The 17,426-nt window shown below is 41.1% G+C and overlaps 1 protein-coding gene across 1 annotated transcript in view; it reads left to right on the top strand.

Moving 5' to 3' along the window:
• The window catches only part of IL18R1 (interleukin 18 receptor 1), a 60,025-nt gene that overhangs the window by 7,920 nt on the left and 34,679 nt on the right, over nucleotides 1–17,426 (top strand). The window contains exons 2-4 of the mRNA XM_019525499.1: nucleotides 3,954–4,035; nucleotides 5,652–5,892; nucleotides 13,615–13,786. Coding sequence (XP_019381044.1) covers nucleotides 3,978–4,035; nucleotides 5,652–5,892; nucleotides 13,615–13,786 — 471 coding nt within the window. The 5' untranslated portion in view covers nucleotides 3,954–3,977. The remainder of the gene's footprint in view (nucleotides 1–3,953; nucleotides 4,036–5,651; nucleotides 5,893–13,614; nucleotides 13,787–17,426) is intronic.

The following is a 17,426-nucleotide window of genomic DNA, read 5'->3' as shown; positions in this document are numbered from 1 at the left end:
GTTGGCGGGTGGGTGGAGGTGAGAGGAAGGGAAATTATGGTTCAAAGTAAACCCAATTAATTAAATACATAGATAGACTTTCCATCAATTATTATATATAATTGTGAGTCTTTAGCCAAAATTCCTAATAAAGAATAGGCCATTAGCATTGTAAAGCCTTTTTTTAGGTGTTTTTGCAAGCTAAAAAATAAAGTGTCATGCCAACCTGAAATGCTTCTTTTGCAACTGCTGAACAAAATGTTTTGTTTCATTTTTGACTTACTAACCTTTTCACCTATTCATTTTGAGGGCATTTCTCCAGTTTGGAACTTCACATAAATAGCCAAATTCACCCTTAAAGTTAACACCGCAGACAGCAGTCTTAACATTATCAGGATAAGAGATGTTTTCCAAAGGTTATTATTTGCTGGCTGAAATCAAAATCTATTTTCTTTACACTTTTTTTCCTTTTAACTTAGGTTAGTTTTTAAACAAAAAATCTTGAGACAAGGTTTTATTTAGAAAGATTCAAAATGAAACACCCTGGCATTCCTGAAATGAAACATTTGATTATGAAAATGTTGAAAAAACAAAGGTTGACATTCTCAAAATAACTGCGCTTCCCATTGTTTTCAGCTGAAGCTATTTGGTAAGCCAAATTCATGAATACATTTTGACTTTCCAGAATCCTGGTTTTTAGCTAGTTTATATTTCATTTAAAATTACACATGTTTCTAATTATAAGTAAGCTTTGATTTTTAACTAATTGCTGGCCACTTGAAATATCTTCCATCTTCCATAGTGAACTTGACGTGAATTGTTCAAAGAAGAGCAAGTGTTTCCAGCATATCTGAAAAGCAGGAGTTTCAGTGAGCATGCCTGGAGTTTTTTCTTGGAAATAAAGGTGAATTTGGCTATTTATGTGAAGTTCCAAACTGGAGAAATGCCCTCAAAATGGATAGCTGACTTCAGAGCAGGAGGAGACGGAGACCCACCAGAGCATAAGAAATTGTTTCCACTGAATTTCTGGGAGAGTAGAATTGAGGTCCCCTATGAATTATAACTCACAAGCTTGTGAAGTCACTCTAGTCTAGATGCTGTGGAGGTGAATTTGGCCTGTGGATAGCCTTAGCAATACAGAGTAGTAGGAAGGTGAAATATAGTGTTTCATTATTACTAGAATATTTTACATAAGAAAACATCCTTGTTCCATCCTTCTGAAGCAGAATCTAATCTAGGTTGCAGGGCTCAAAGATGGATAGTTTCCTAAGGTAGGACCTAGGTAGAATTTATGTGCCTAATTTCAAATTTTTGATCCTTAAAACTGCTAAGGGCTTTTTACTTTATAGGGACTTAAATGCTGTATATATCTCCCTTTTTAATTTAAAAAAAATATTTTCTGTGTGTCTAAAATTCTACTTGTCTGTATGCCCAGATTACTTCAGGTCAGCTGAGCAGCTTGACACTTGTTCATGCCTCAGCTGGGCTGGAATCTAGAAGTAGGCAGATTGTTCCCCCTGACTTTTCCATAGATTTTAAGCTAGTAGGCATTCTCAGGTGTTCCACACCTGTTGATTTGAGCTTTATACAAAATATGGCAGCAGATGGATCACGGAACCAACATATAGGGGGGGAAAAAAGGTTCAGTTCTTTCCTCTCTCTTCCTTACGTTCCTTCTTTCACCCCAACTTTTCCTACCTTCCAAGAAAGTGTCTTAACTACCAACCTGTAGGTTGTATTGGATGAGGGGACACTCTCCACTACTGTTGAAAAGAATTCATGATTCGCTTGGTCAGGAAGGGAATATGATTTTGTATTCTGGTGATTAGGACTCCTGTCCTTGGAGGAGGGAGGGTTCCGGTTTCCAGTCCCTACTCTGAGACACTGGTGACGTGTAGGGGGTGCACAGGGGTGTATGTGCACCCCCTGAGAGTGCCGGTGCACCTCCTGACTGGCTGCTCTCTCCCCAGCCCCCTCGCTGGTTGGTGGGACTGGTCGTGGCAAGGGGGGAGCGTGGCCGGTCAGGAGGTGCACCGGCACTCTCAGAGGGTGCGTATACACCTCCATGCACCCCCTACATGTGCAACTGGTGCCCCCCCGACCAAGGCGGCACCAGTTGCCCATGCTCTGAGGATTCTCTACCAATTCTGCCCTGTGTGAATTACTTAGTCCTAGAAGCAGAGACTGAAACGGGTGTCTCCCCATTTTTACGAAAGCATTGTCACTGGTAGCCTAGATTCATATTCAGTTTTTCTCCTTCTTTCTGGCCCCCCAAAGCTTTAATTGTTCCATTGAGGGTAGAACTGCTTCAATGGGAAGGTAAGGCTTTTACTTTTTTCCAGGGACTCCATGTATTTTTCTTTTAAGAGAAAGGGCTCTAAAGTCTGAGTAGATGGACCATTAAGCCTTGAAGAGGGTGGGACTTAATACACACCTGGTCTTCAACATTTCTCAGTTGGCTAGCATACATGAGGCCCCACTCTTATGTGTTGGCTTTTGTGAGTCCCAGTCTGAACACCACACCAAACTCTCCCCATGCATGCTGTAGGGAGCCAAGATTTCTCAGTCAAGGCTGTGGATTGCACTGTAATGGGATCAAGACTTTCAAAGCTCAGACATAAGGTTTATTCATTCCTTTCTTTCATTTATTTTTTTCAATGTTGTAAATGTTTGTGGAGTGTTACAGTGGTAGCAAATTAAATGCTAAAATTGCAAACAGTTGAGTTAGTAAATCGGGATAAAACCTAGTTAAAATTGACTGGAGAGCTGTGGGAAAAGCATTGACCATATTAATTGTACATGGATCACATTTGTTTTGTATGCAGACATATATTTGCAAGTGTTAGAGAGGGACTGTGTAAAAATGTGAAAATATGCATTAGCATTAAGTCAGATCTTCATCTTACATGACAGTGCCGACTGCCATGGAAAGACCCAGTGAATATCCTCCACATTTGTTTAGTAATATGACTTTTTGTCTTTTTGGTTATAATTGCCTATACAGGGTACAAAGCAGTGAACCCAGCCCTACAGTAATTGTCATGGCTATCTGATTTGTGATATAAAACCTTATATGAAGAATACTGTAGACCACTAGTGTTTATTCCTTGCCAACAGATTTTTGTTTTAAAGTATAACTGCAAAGGCATCAAAACTAAGGATGTCCTTAGTTCTTATTGAAATTGAGGTAACTCCCATTAACTTTCATGGTTAACTAATAGTTATGTTTAGGCTATTATAGTACAGATAAGCTTCAAGTCTACACATATGCAGCGTCACTAATGCTTGCATTCTACTAAGTTTGGATCCTTCTTTGGGTCGTAATCTGGATTGTTTTCTTCATCTGCCTCCTCATCCTCTCATCGTAATCCTCATTTATGATGTGTAATAGCCTTAACATAACAATGAGTTCCCTATAGCCATATGCTTTATATCTTCCTGGTAGTATTAAGTAATCAACTTGCTAAAAAAAAAAAAGAAATCAAATGCATAAGAATCAGATTCAGATGAAATGTACATTACACCTAGCATTTTAGTAGGATAATTTTCATGGTTCAAGGTGCTGATTTACAAACATCATGGTCCTGCAAAAAGCCCTCCTGCTCAATGTTAGGTATTTACAAGACTGAGTCCTGCAGCTATCCATTGAACATTTTAGAAAGGAAATAGCACAGTTGTAAATTTCACATGAACTGTAAAAGGAAGAAAGGGAAAACAGTCATTGTTTTCTTTATTTGAAATTAATCCTGCCAACAGAACTTCATGGTTGTGACCTCATGCATGCAATTTCTCTCTCATGATAAAACAATGAGTAACTTTCCTTTTGGAAATCCCATCTTTGATTTCAGGCATTTGTAATATTGCTCATAGGCATTGATCTAGTTCAGTTTGTTGTGTGTGTGATGGATTGTGCATATGTGTTCTTTCCATGCTTTCAGTTACACTAAGAGCATGTCACTTCCATTTTTTTCTAGAAACGTGATAAGTAACTCAAGAAAATGACTCTTGGAAATCTGCTGATTTTGTGCTTAATATTTCTTGATGGAGCTACTACTGGTAAGCATAATGGGTTCGTTTTTACTGTATAATATGGCATAGATTGCTATATATTTGATGTGCCAGAGTGTAAGAAGTTTCTGCTTCTGTGGACTGAAGGCCAAGTATCTATAGTATGTGTTGGGGATGAAGTAGAGCTGGGGCTGGTTATGTAGGTGATGCTTGCAGTGGGACAAAATTTAACCCTGAACCAGACACTTCTGGGTAAAGTAACCTAATCTGAACAAGTGTGGCAATTTGGACCCATCTCTGAATAACAAATCTGTGGAAAGAAAGAAAAGAAGACGATGTACAGAGATTATTATGATGATATGATCTAGAAGCATAGATATATAGGTAGAGCAAGAGAAGGGAGTTAACTGTCCACCTCTGTTGCCTCTCTAGCTAATGCCATTTTGTCATTGTACCAATTTGTACCATCAACTGTGGTGATGCTGGTAGAATATCACTGCATTGGTTTTATGTAATCCCTCTTTAAAAATATAATAGACACTGGCTGCATCTACACAAGATGCTGACTGTGCAGTAGTCCAATACTACTGCACAGTAGTGTTGCGTGGTACAGTGCCATTACACAGTAGTATTAGGCTACTGTGCAGTAGTATCACTAAAAAGGCATTCACTGGCGCTACTGTGCAGTAACTCAGGTTACTGCGCATTCATTTAGTATTTATTTTTACAAGTTCTAAATAAATGCTCAGTAATTACTGTGCAGTAGTGTCTTGTGTAGATGTGACCACTTGGACTGCAAGCCTTTTTGTATAGGAGCAGTTCTTGGTTTCTCTGCTACATTACATTTTCCCCACATAAAATAGTATGTTTAGAGAAATTAATAATAAAAATGGGTTTTGATATTAAACTTTGCTGATACGATTTCGACCATACAGAAAATTCTGAATGTGTGAGTCTTCAAGAAATCCAGCTATTTAATTGTTTTCAGTTATATAGGAGACAGGGAAACAGGATCTAGCAAATGTGTTGATTATAGAAGCCCAGTTTTTCTGATGACTGATCTGTTATCCAACATGGCAGTGTTGAGAAGCACTTATTCTTCAGGCAGCCACTTGTGGCCAGGAGAGTTTCCTCTATCAAAGATCACGGTCAGATTCTGCTGCCCTTACTTGCTTGGAATAGTACTTTTGGGCCTGATCCAAAGCAATTACAATCAATTTCCATTGACTTCAGTGGGCTTTGAATGTGATCCTTATTCTGTAAGTGACTTCATTAAAATCAAATAAGGCTAAAAAAAGCACACCAAAGATCTATTCTAGCTGAGTAATACAGAATTGAGCCCTTACAGGAAATTTCTTAGGCAAATTCCCATTTCCATTAGCCAGTAACAGTTTGAACAAAATAAAGTCAAGAGTAAGGAGAAAATAAGGACTGGACATCTGGAATTGGTTCCAGACAGGGCCATGCTGTCCTCTGTTAGACAATCTATTGGGTTTGCTAAAAGAAAGTTAATTAAAAAAAATACCAGTGAGCCGAGTGCAGCACATCAGACATGTAAAGTACTGTATTAAAAGAAACAGGCTCTCTAGTATCATTATCTGAAATAAGTTTTGGCTTCCTATCTGTTTTACCTTTTTTCTTTCTACCTTCTTTTTTTGGTGAAGAAGACCTGTGTCCCTTTCGTCGTTCCATTGATGTAATTGAGGGGGAATATTTTTTCCTTTGCTCCCCTGGATCAGAACAAGATACTTTTCAAAATGAGAGCTACATGGGAAGCTGGTACAAAAAAAATGAGGAAAATGTCATGCTGATACAGGAAACATCCAGAATTGTACCAAATGGGAGTATTTTGGAGTTTTGGCCAGCTGAGCTCGGTGACTCTGGGATTTACTCATACAAACGCAGGTGGGTACCTAGACCAGGGGATGATGTTAGATCTTTGCTGCTGCATAAAAATCAGACCCAATTCATTATCTTGTATCTTGTGTAGTTACTTTCCTCTGTACTGAATGTAGGAAAAAAAATCTACACTTGTGGCATCATTTTGCACTCATTTTATATAAACGTAAATTAGTTTCATAGTTTCTAGGGTCGGAAGGGACCTGAGTAGATCATCTAGTCTGACCCCCTGCCATGGCAGGAAAGAGTACTGGGGTCAAACGAAGTAGCACCTCCTGATATCTAGCCTAAATCTACCCTCTGCCAGCTTGTGACAGTTATTCCTGGTCACTCCTGGCAATGCTCGGGGAAACAGGGACTTCCCTAGTGCCTGCTGGTCCCCTCTGACTAGTTTGTAACAGGCCACTAGATCCCCCCTCAGCCTTCTTTTGTGGAGGCTGAACAGGTTCAGGTCCCGTAGCCTCTCCTCATAGGGCCTGCCCTGCTGCTCCTTGATCATGCAAGTGGCCCTCCTCTGGACCCTCTGTATGTTGTCCACATCCCTCTTGAAGTGTGGTGCCCAGAACTGGACGCAGTCCTCCAGCTGTGGCCTGACCAGTGCCGCATAGAGGGGGAGTATCACTTCCTTGGACCTGCTTGAGATGCATCTGTGGATGCATGACAAGGTGTGGTTGGCCTTCCTGACTGCATCCCCACACTGCCGGCCCACGTTCATCTTGCAGTCAGTGATGACTCCAAGATCCTTTTCCGCCTCTGTACTGACAAGGGAGTTCCTCAACCTGTAGGTATGGTGCCGGTTGTTCCTCCCCAGGTACATCACTTTGCACTTGTCGGTGTTGAATCCCATCCTATTCTCATCCACCCATCCTTGTAACCTATCTAGGTCCGATTGCAGCCTATTCCTCCCTTCTAGCGTTCCCACATCCCCCCACATCTTAGTGATTACATAGGGTGCTAGGTTGGGCCCCAATGAATTTCAGGGAGAAGTAGTCACTCAAAATTTAAGCAAAACTTTTGATAAAGGAGACTAATACTCTTTTTGATAAAGGAGAAAAATGGCATCATTCAGCTTTGTTTTTTTATGCAAAGCTTTCCATAAGTGGTGCTTTTAAAAACAAAAATGAAATGATTAGATTTGATTTCTTGCTACATATACTCTTTTACCTCCAAATAACTTTTAGAAAGTTATGACTAAAATGGAGAAGTAGAATTGGAGGACTCTTAATTGTGGTATTGTTCATTAGGGGCAGGAGGAAGGAATGGTTTAATAAGAACTATATAACACTCTAAAAAAAATGGAGATATTTGTCTTATAACTAATTTGTGCTGAAAGTACATTGTACTGCAAATCAAAAGCTAAACTAATCATAATCCATCTTAATTGGATATTGTACCTGCAATGGTTTGTGCTTTTATTGCTGGAAAATTTAAGAAGCAGGTAAGGGCCTTTACAAGTAATAGTACAGGTTAGGTGTGTGACTACAGCTAGTTAGCAATGAAGAATACAATGCCCATTTTTCCAGGAACAGGGCGCATCTGCATGTGCAATTAATGTGAAACAATAAACTTTGGAGTTTATTCTTCCCTGTCAGTGTGTGTGATGTATCTTGTTCCTCTTTTGAGAAGCCACTGCCTGCTTGCTTATACTTGCCTGCCACCCCTTGATGGAAATAAATGAAGGGAAGCTGTATGATGAAACAAAAGGGAATGGCGTCCTCTAGGCAAAAGGATTACATCCTCTTTACAGGGCTCTGCCTTCCCTACACCTTGTCCTTACCACATTTGCCGGGTGGACCTCCGACCTTTCAACAATATCCAGGTCACTTGAGTGGTGTCTCAGCCAGTCACTCAAATCTGCCTTGGGCTTTCCCCTGCCCTGAGGTCTCCAGGGCACATTCATTCTGGCTACGCTCTGTTGTTGCCGATGTAGGCCCTCAGTCAAATCCAGAACAGGGCCCTCTTCATTTAGGGCTGCTCGTCGCAAGGGACCTCATCAATTACTTTACCCCTAGATCCCCTCAACTTAGGGATACTTTCTCAATCCATTCAGTTTCCTTCGTGAGACCTATCAATTTGCCCATCTCGCCCTTGGCCATAGTATGCTTGTGACTTCCCAGGTGGTATCTTTTTGACTGGCAACCCCTATCACCAGCCCATCAGTTCAATACTTAGGTCTCAAAGCAACCCTAGCAGGCACTGCCCACTTGCAGAGGCTTACCCCATGTCTCAAGCTCAACACCATTGGGTTGCTTGGTTGGCCTTCTGCTGGCTATTCAGTGTATTCAAATCCTGAGATTTGTCCTGGGCTCAGACCGGGTCTGTATGGCTCCCAGTCTCCTCTGGGCCCCAGCACAAACAGGTACTGATCACTTCCTTAGAGCCAGTGCTTTCCCCTCTCTGGGGTTATTGACTGGAGCACTCCCACATTTGATTCTGTTGGGCCTCTAAGGGGCCAATCGCATTCATCTCCCTGGTCACATGGGGAAACTGTAGCTGTGGAGCGTCAGAAGCTGGGATTCACTGGCACTTACGGGTTTACTCCCAGGCATACTGACTGATGGCAGTGGAGACTCAGTATGACCCTAGGCTGGGTTGGGTCGGGATCTGGCTGCACCCAGGAGCCTACTTGTCCCTAGTGGTGGGGATGTCCCCCACCACCAGGTATGCTGGGATGAGTTCACCAGTGATGGTGGCATTCCAGCGTGACTCCCGGATAAGTGAAGCAGTGACTCCAGTTGCACCCAGGCTCCCGCTTGTAGCAGGGGCTGAGAGGTGGCTTCAGGACATGCCATTTGAGCATGCACCCGGGAGTGAAGCACACTGAGATGGGTCAGAGCAGCTCCAGCTGGCAAGGGGCCTGGGGAGTCATCCTGCCAGGCCAGAGCTGCTCCCCCTGGCTCAGCATCCTGTGGAGGGGTGGCTGGAGCATGAGGGTGCTTCAGTGCAGGGCTAGCTAGCGGGCAGCCCCTGCCCTGAAGCACTGTAGTGCCCCAGCCAGCCAGAGCAGCATCTACATGTGCACTGCTGTGGAGTTTTTAATTTTGCAGCAGGATAATACTTGTATTTACAAGTAATATCCCACTGCAGAGTAAATTAGTTTACTGCAGCCTAATAGGGGCACACATTGAGATGTTTACGGTGCACTCACACAGTGGACTACATTTTCATGCGCTACAGTTTTACATGTGAATTTATTTCAAAGTGGGAAACTTCAGGTGTATTATGTATCATTATCATCATCATACAAGAAATTTATTTTTGTATATGTGATTTATACAAAGATCCCAAAATTGCAGGAAAATGATCTATAGTATGTCTCCATCTATCTTTAAGTGAATTTAATCCTTATGATAGGCTTCTGTTTATATGCAGAACAGATATAAAAAGGAAAGCATCAGTGAAAAAAATAGCTAACATTACTCCAGCAATGCATATCGAACCTGATCTCTAGGGACTACCTCAGTAGGATATTATGGGCAATGCTGAATCCCAAACTTGTCTAAGAGCTCAAAAGTGGATTTAGTAAACTACTTACCTGCCAGTTAGTCACATGAAAGTTACATAGGATCTGGCCCTTTGTGATAATTTTTAGTGAATATTCTGGCAAACGAGTTTACTGGAGAAAATCTTCCAAAATCAATTACTTTAAAGCAAACATTGCAGAATATTTGTAAGAAGCATTTTTCTAGACAAATATTTTAGTAATGATGGATAGATATAATAATTTAATCCATTTTGTTTTGAGATGAGATGTTCAGAATAGCTCCATGTTTCCTTTTCTCAAATATCCACATTTTAAAATCTGATCTTTCGTGTTTAGTTTATATTTAAATGTATTTAACATATGCACTTAAAATATTATAGACATGGTTTTCAAAAATGTTAATGATTTTAATACAGTATTGATTACAAGTATTGAGATTCTTTTTTTAAAACATTGATGTTGACAATGTTTGAAATAAATTTAGAGAAAAGTTGTTTTTATTCTTTGCTTGAAAAATTTTCATCAGCTGTACTGGGTAATAAGAAAAAAGTAGTAAATGAGAAATGTCAGATCATATATTCATGTTGCAAAGAAGAATCAGATTTTCCTGATTTACTATACTTTAACAGTAAATCATAGAGTTCAATGAGGAAAAATAATTAAGGATTATATAATTCAATTTATTTACTGAAATAACCAGAAATTAATTGGATTTTTATTTTAGTACAAGATTGTGTGTATTTTCTTGAAAATAAGAGATTTTTTTTTGAGATTTGAAGGGTGGTTTGATAAGTAGAATATGTTTATCAAATGTCTTTGCCAGGTTTTGGAGGTGTTAATGTGGTTTTGCAGAGGGCGTATGGTATTTTCTGTGGTTTTCAGAGAAAATCAGGTCAACTGATCTCTCCAACAATAGTGCCCTTGAAATGAAAGTGGTGGTCAGGGGATTTTAAGATATTAGGACGAATGGAAGAGATAGAGGGACATTAAACATTAAAGGGATACTTTAAGGTTTTCATTTGCTAAGACCTATGCCTGTATTTAGCTTTATGAATGTGTGTAACCTTACTAAGGTTAATGGGACTACATAAACATTTAGAGGTTAAGCACATACCTAGGTGCTTCAAGGGTAGAACACTCAGGCATTTTGTAGCATCTGCCGTAAGATAGAAATACAGAGCTAAGATCTGACTTTTATACTAAAACAAGTGGCAGATTATTTATAATTTTTATATATTAAATAATTGTAGTAAATCTCAATGATTGTTTAAATCATTTTTCACTCGACAATGTGCTGTGTTGAGTCAAGGCTAAGGGGGTGGGAGGGTGAGTTAGTCAGTTAGTAGTTTTGTAGATTCATGTTCCCTACAAAGTACAACTAAAGAACCTCACAAAGTGAAACTCAAGAAAGATAAAACCTTACAGATTAAAAGAGAAAATGGTATAATTTTAATGTGCGTGCGTTGAAAATCTTTTATGTTGTAGGCTTATCTAGAAGTGATATCAGTCAAATCCAGATCTGGTGTAAATATGACTGATTCTGTCATCTTTAGTAGAGCTGAACCTGCTTTTAAACCGGACCTAAATTTGGCCAAGGTTTCAATATTTTGTGCAGTTTTCAGTGAAGTTACTTTATAACCTGTGTCATCATAGATGGGGATTCCCCTTGTAATATTGAGGAATGCATGCTTGAGGAGAGGAAGGAAGTATGACCGTGTGATTGAGGAAATTGACAAGGACATAAGGAATGGGAATCCCATACCTTGCTGCAGGTTGCCTGTGTGATTTTTGGGCAAATCAATCGATCTTTCGATCTGCTAATGTAGATAATACTTTCCTACTTTACAGAGATACTTTCAGGTTTAATTGGAGGGGCTCAGATGTAAAGGTGGATGGCTTCCATACACATACATACTGTATTTTCTTGAGTATAAGATGACCTTGAACATAAGATGGTTTCCTAATATTTAAATTCTATATATGGAAAATGTATAAATTGTTATAATTTTCCAGGTATAGAATCAGGATTCTAATTTTGCCTTGAATTTGCATTGAATGTGTCCCCCTCCCACTGCTACAGCAGGAAAAATGGGGGGGGTCAAGTAGCCTTTTTGCTTTCTGCTCCCCCCTTTCAACTTGTTCACCCCTGCAGCCTCCTCCCTTTCCCATTCCTGCTCTCCCTGAGCACATGGAAGTGAGGGGCAAATTTGAAAACACTAGCCTTGAAATTAGCACATACATAGACTTCATTCATCCAGAATTGATGCATTTTACCTTTTTCAGAAACTGCTGCAAGTTTTAGCAGAGGTACTGCATAAACACACTTAAGCAGCACCTCTGTACATTTTTAAGCAGCACTTCTCTATCTACTTGTATATACTACAAACTTTATTTTTTTTTGTTTTTTAAGGAATTTGTGTCATGTTCCAGGTCAGATTAGCCAGATCAGGTCCAAATCCATTTGAATTATTCAAGAACCATATGTTCATATTATAGACTGTGCATGATATTAATCCAAAGCCAAAAGGATGATGATTTACCATATAGTTCATTGGTCTGGGCCCCACTAGACACAACAGCATCTCAGGCCATGGTGACCCCACAGCTCAGCACTGCTGAGGATACGTGTATATTCCAGATAACCTCCAAAAGGATCCATGTGCTAACTAGCCTCTCACTTGTGACTGAAACTGGGTGTTCTTGTCATGAGTCCTGGGATCCTCCAAAAATGTATATGCAGATGTGGTGCAGGGCAACTTGGTCTGGCTCCATCTCATGGAGGGGGAGGCCACACTAATCGTATGCAACAGACTGAGAGAGGGAGTGACAGAGGGATTCTGGATGAATTATTTGGGGCCCTATTAGGTGATGTTTGCCAGACATTTAAGGCTGATGAAGAAACAGGAATCACTGGAAATGGGAAAGAAAGGCACAGCACAGCTGTGGGAGTGAAGAGGACGTTTACATCTGTTCAGTGTAGTGGCTCCCAATGATTTTAAAAATTAGAGTTGGCACTGAGGGGTACTGTGCCCAATGGGCACTACCATGTATCTTATTCAGAGAGGCTGCCCTAACCTTTGTGGTAAGTTCCTATCAGTATGTTTGCCCAGTATGGGACAGGTGTTTTATAGTCATGCTCAGTATTGGCTGCATTTAATCAACTGCATAGTTGATTTCTATAATGGAGCACACTCTGCTTTTGGCAGTAGTTTAATGGTAGACAGTGTATTCAATGAGTGTATTTCCTTGTATGCAAATGTAAGACCAGGGGCTTTTCCCATCAGGCTGATTGGGGGAAAAACTTTGTTTTATATGAAAGTAAATATGGTATATTCATTTCATCCAGTGCTGCTTGGTAAGTGGCATGGCACTTGGAAACAGAGGTGTCAGCTATTGCTCTGGTTTTTTTACCTCTTTGCCCTTTCAGCATCTTCCAGGCAGTGATTCCATGATTTATTTTAGGCGGGGGTTTCCTATTTGAACAATTCCTTTTCATTCTCTGAGCAACAGGAAGGACAAACGGTATTTTACAAAAACATCTGCGGTCACTGGGAGTGGCTGAATACTCAGCACTTTGAGAAAAACAGCCCACTTGTTTAGCCATCTAAAGAGAACTTTATTTTAGACCATGGTTTTCTGAAAACATGCTCTATGGCTTCCAGTGAAATGCCTTTTCTATAATGATTTGGCTTCCCTAAGACTCTTAGAACTCTCTTTGCCTGATACTGTACCAACTTACTATCTGTGTCTCTGAGGAAAGAAGGTGACTTTCTTGACAGAAGTGTATGACTGAATTATCTGCATAATAGCAAAGAATGAGTGATATGAGACTGTACCTCCAAAGCTAATTCATAGAAATAATGTAAAAATTGTTTTGTGATGTATTCAGTTAGCTTTGGTGTCACTATTAAACCTCAAAAATTAGATGGACAAATCAATACAGTCTGATTTTAAATCTCTTGAACAGTATTATACTAATTGGTAGGTACACTTGTCACCACAAACTGTTAAGCTGTTATCAATAATTATGTAACTGAATGATTTAGATAGGGTGAACTGTCACTTAGCCTGGAGCCTTAAAGAAAATAATTCCTATTTTGTATAGGGAAGTAATGAAAGGGGAATTGAATATGGGGAAATATACATTTTTTCCTAAGGGTTATTTTACCGAACTTAAAAAAAAATGTGTATAATTAGGTACTATACACATCTTAAATGTCTAAATCATATTTTTTACTCCATAGTAATGGAAAACACAGTGTCACAGAGTGGACCTTGAATGTGCTCAGAAGGAACAATAACAGTTGTTTTAACCAAAATCATTTACACATGGAGACTCGAAATGCTGGAAGTGGTTATTCATTGAAATGCAATACAGTGACCCGTAATACAGGTGGCAATGTAACGTGGTACAAGGTAATTATTGTTGAAAAGTTGCTTATATTAGTAGTAACAGAACTGAGACTTAAGGTGCACGACAGAAGCCAAAAGTTTAGTAGATTAGGTCAATTAAACACTTTGTAGCAAAGAAGGGGTTTATATTATGTTGGGTGGTGCCAAGGTGTACTGTCATGAAAACAACCTTTTTCCCTCCCCAGCTCCTAATGGGTATCTGCTACATGATAAAAAATCTTCATGTTGCTGCTTCTTCCATGAGTATCTGTAAAATTGAAAGTGGTGCTGTGTGTGTCCTGTGCATGCACTAAAAACTGGCTGCATGCAGAGGTGTATCTGGAGCAGGACTTCCTTTAATCAACTGCAGAGAGTGTGTTTTCCCAGTGGTACCTTAGTGTTGTCTGACACAGTGTAAATGTGCCCTCAGACACAAGAAAATCCAGCCATCTGCTTACACAGATTTGGTAGATAAGACAAGCCAGCAACTGGAATTGCTTGTGATGGTGTGGGAATAGGAAAGAGTTTGAGGTGATTGCCTAGCTGTGGACATTTTTTTCCCCAGGGACATGTAGCAGCAGTACACCTTGTGCCTCTGCTCCTTGTCCCCAGTGAATGCCCATGCCATGTGTGCTCTGGTGCAGCAAGTTACCCTGTGTGGGGTAGGGGAGGCTGGGGCTAGCAACTGTGCTGTCCCCAGCTGCCTTATCTGGGGTTCTGGGGGCCTTGGGGAGCTGCAGCCATGGCAGGAAGCCTGGCTGGTAGATGGAATGTGACTCTGGCTGGCCAGGCTCTGGGTTTGGGTGGCATGTGCTGTTGCCACGTGCACTGTGCCACTTTTTTCGGCGTGGGTTTTTTTCGCCCCCAGATTTCCCAGGGTCAAAAACCCCCCCCTGTGCTGCAAGGTAGCAACATGGGGAATGCCTGCATGTGCACTGTGTGGTGCTGCAGATGGGTTTGCAGCCCCACATATTGCACATCGGTACTCTTGTGGACATAGCCAAGGGATCTTGACACTAAAATGGGTGCAAAAGGACTCTCCTGATGGTGGTAATATGCCTGTTCAGTAATTGGCAACTAGAAATTTTGGTCTTTCAGAACATTGATCATATTAGAGGTATAAAATGAGTACTCATAAGTGAACCACAGGTCTCCTCTATCCTGTAAATTCCACCAAAACACTTATAGTACAGTTGTAATTAGTTTATTGTATTGTGTGATTGGACTTGGACAGGCTTTGGACATGGTTCCTTCCATTTTCTCTTCCTATTGGGTAAACCCAACCTTCCCCATTTCTCATTTATTTGGGTCAGGGATGTCCCACGCTTATTTAGGAGCACATGAATTTCCATACCAGGTAGGGTGCTAGAACACTTGGGCCAGTCATCCAGTCTTTAACCAGGGCTGATACCAAAGGAAGGTGGAAGAAACCCTAGAGTAGTTATCAGTTAATGTGTTCCAGTTTCCTTCTAACCAGAACTGGTTGGAGGTTGCTATGTGCTCTGAAGCATGAGGCGTTATCTCCTCCTAAATTTGGTGTGTGCATTTTTATTACACAAATATTCTTATTATTTATCTAAGTGTCCCATTGTTTTGTTTCATTTCCAGCTCAATTCAAACATATGTCCTGGCATTGATTTCTGCAAGTAGAGTGTTCACTGTATGGGAAAAGTATTTCCTTTCAGCAGTTTTATATGTGCTACCTTTAATGGAAATACCTCTTTGTGTTTGTCAGGGCACTAAAGTGCTGCTCCTTTAAGAGCAGAAACTGCCTAGGGAGAGGGCCCTAGGAGCCAGGCAGAAAACCTACAGGTGTAGGTTACTATGGCAGCGGGCTAACAAGGGAATTAGCCTGCATCTGCACCCGGTCAGCTGACTGGAAGAAGGCAGGGCCCTGGGCGCACATAAACGCCAGAGCTGAGGCCAGCAGCAGTTAGTTCTCTGGCAGCAGCCAGGAGAAGGAGCCTGAAGAGAAGAATTGCCCAGAGATGCCGTGGCTGCCTATAGGACTAATGGGGCTCCAGGAGCTCACTAGGTACCCTGGCCTACAAGGCACTTAGTGCTGATGGGAAGTTTGACTCTTTTAAAGGTACAGAGCACACCCTGATCTGCTTGTATTATGTTATAGCCATGGGGCTTATATTTTGTGTGCTGTTTATAAACTGGTGGACTGGACTGAGGCTGCTGGGGAGGAGGAGGCCTCATTGGGGCCACATTCTGGTGTGGAGACCCCAGCGCCAGTGGGTGCAGCGCTAGGGGGTGCAGAGACAAAAGGGCGGCGGGGAGCCCAGCGCCAGTGTGGGCTCTGGGACAGGGCAGCGGGGGGACCAACCACGCATTTAGCCCGTAAGGCTGAGGGTGTCATGTGAGGCATCCATTTCGAGCAGGACCCAAAATGGGTCTAAGAACCCACAGGGTTCATTGGGGTCTATCAGGGCCATGTCCAAACACAAACACGAGGGCAGCCTCCCTATTTATTATAATTACCAGCAAGACATGGCAGGAGAGAAAAGGGGTGCCTGTTGGGCAGGATTGGCATGGTCATGGAGCCCTAGGGGCATCACGGCCATCCCTGGGGACACCACACTATGACAGTTTGTAAAATGAAAAAAGTTATTGCCTTATCTATCTTCTGTATACCATTCATTTGTAATATACTTGTCTAATATGGCAATAGTGTTCTACCAAGTAGATATGTTTTTACAGCATTAAAACCATTTTAATAATGGCTTCAACTATTATGAAAAAAAAAGTGAGGAGCATGTTTTCCACTGTAAAAGCTGAAAGTGGCTTTGAAATTTTGAAAATATTCACCGTCTCTGTCTCTGGTCTTCTTTTTTTTTTTTTTTAACTTGCTGTACTTCCAAGAGTACCCAAATCATTTACCTTTGCACAAATTCAAACAGAGGAGAAGATGAAATACACGAGAGGACACCATGGGGGGAAAAAACATCCTTAGTTATGGATTGGCTAAACCTGTAGCTAGGGCTTTTGAGAATCAAGTCACCTATTTTGCTGCCTGACTTTAGGCAGTTGTTTTTTCTTTTCTCTGCTTTTATTTTTCCTAAACTGGTCATGTTTTTCTAATGTGTAATCCCAAATCTGGTGCCTGACTCCTACAACCCAGTGCTCAATTGGGCACTTAATCTATGCAGCTAAACTAGGTCTAGCTATTAAGTAGAACAGTCCAAGATGTATCTGGTATCTGTAAATAAATGATGGTGGATGTCAGGGAGAGTAATGAACAGAGTATAGATATAAAGTAGGGTGTGTATATATATATATATATATATAGATATTTACTCTTCCTCTAAAGCAATGGAGACCGGTGTTTTTAGTAGATGTGCCACTAATTACCCTCGCATCCTCCTTGAGAGCCACTCTGATCCACTTTTGCTGTTCAGTCTCCTGCTCTTTCTGCTCCCTGCCCTGTCTGCTGCTTTGCTGCCTATCCCCTACTCTGATCTACCATTTGTCCTACTCTAAATAATTCACTCTTGCCACTGTTGGGGACCAGATACTGGGCTAGATGGATCATTAATCTGACCCACTAGGACACTTCTTATGTTCTTTGGTCCCCTGCTGTTCTCAATTATTGCATAGTGTGCGCCATTTGAATGTCCAGATGTACTCTATAGATGCCCATGTTTGAAAACTGGACTTT

This window comes from Gavialis gangeticus, unplaced genomic scaffold (assembly GCF_001723915.1).
Source record: "Gavialis gangeticus isolate Ggan-Ray unplaced genomic scaffold, GavGan_comp1, whole genome shotgun sequence".
Taxonomy (NCBI): Eukaryota; Metazoa; Chordata; order Crocodylia; family Gavialidae; genus Gavialis; species Gavialis gangeticus.
Note: the sequence above shows the minus strand (reverse complement) of the source record. Positions and strands in the feature narration are given on the sequence as shown.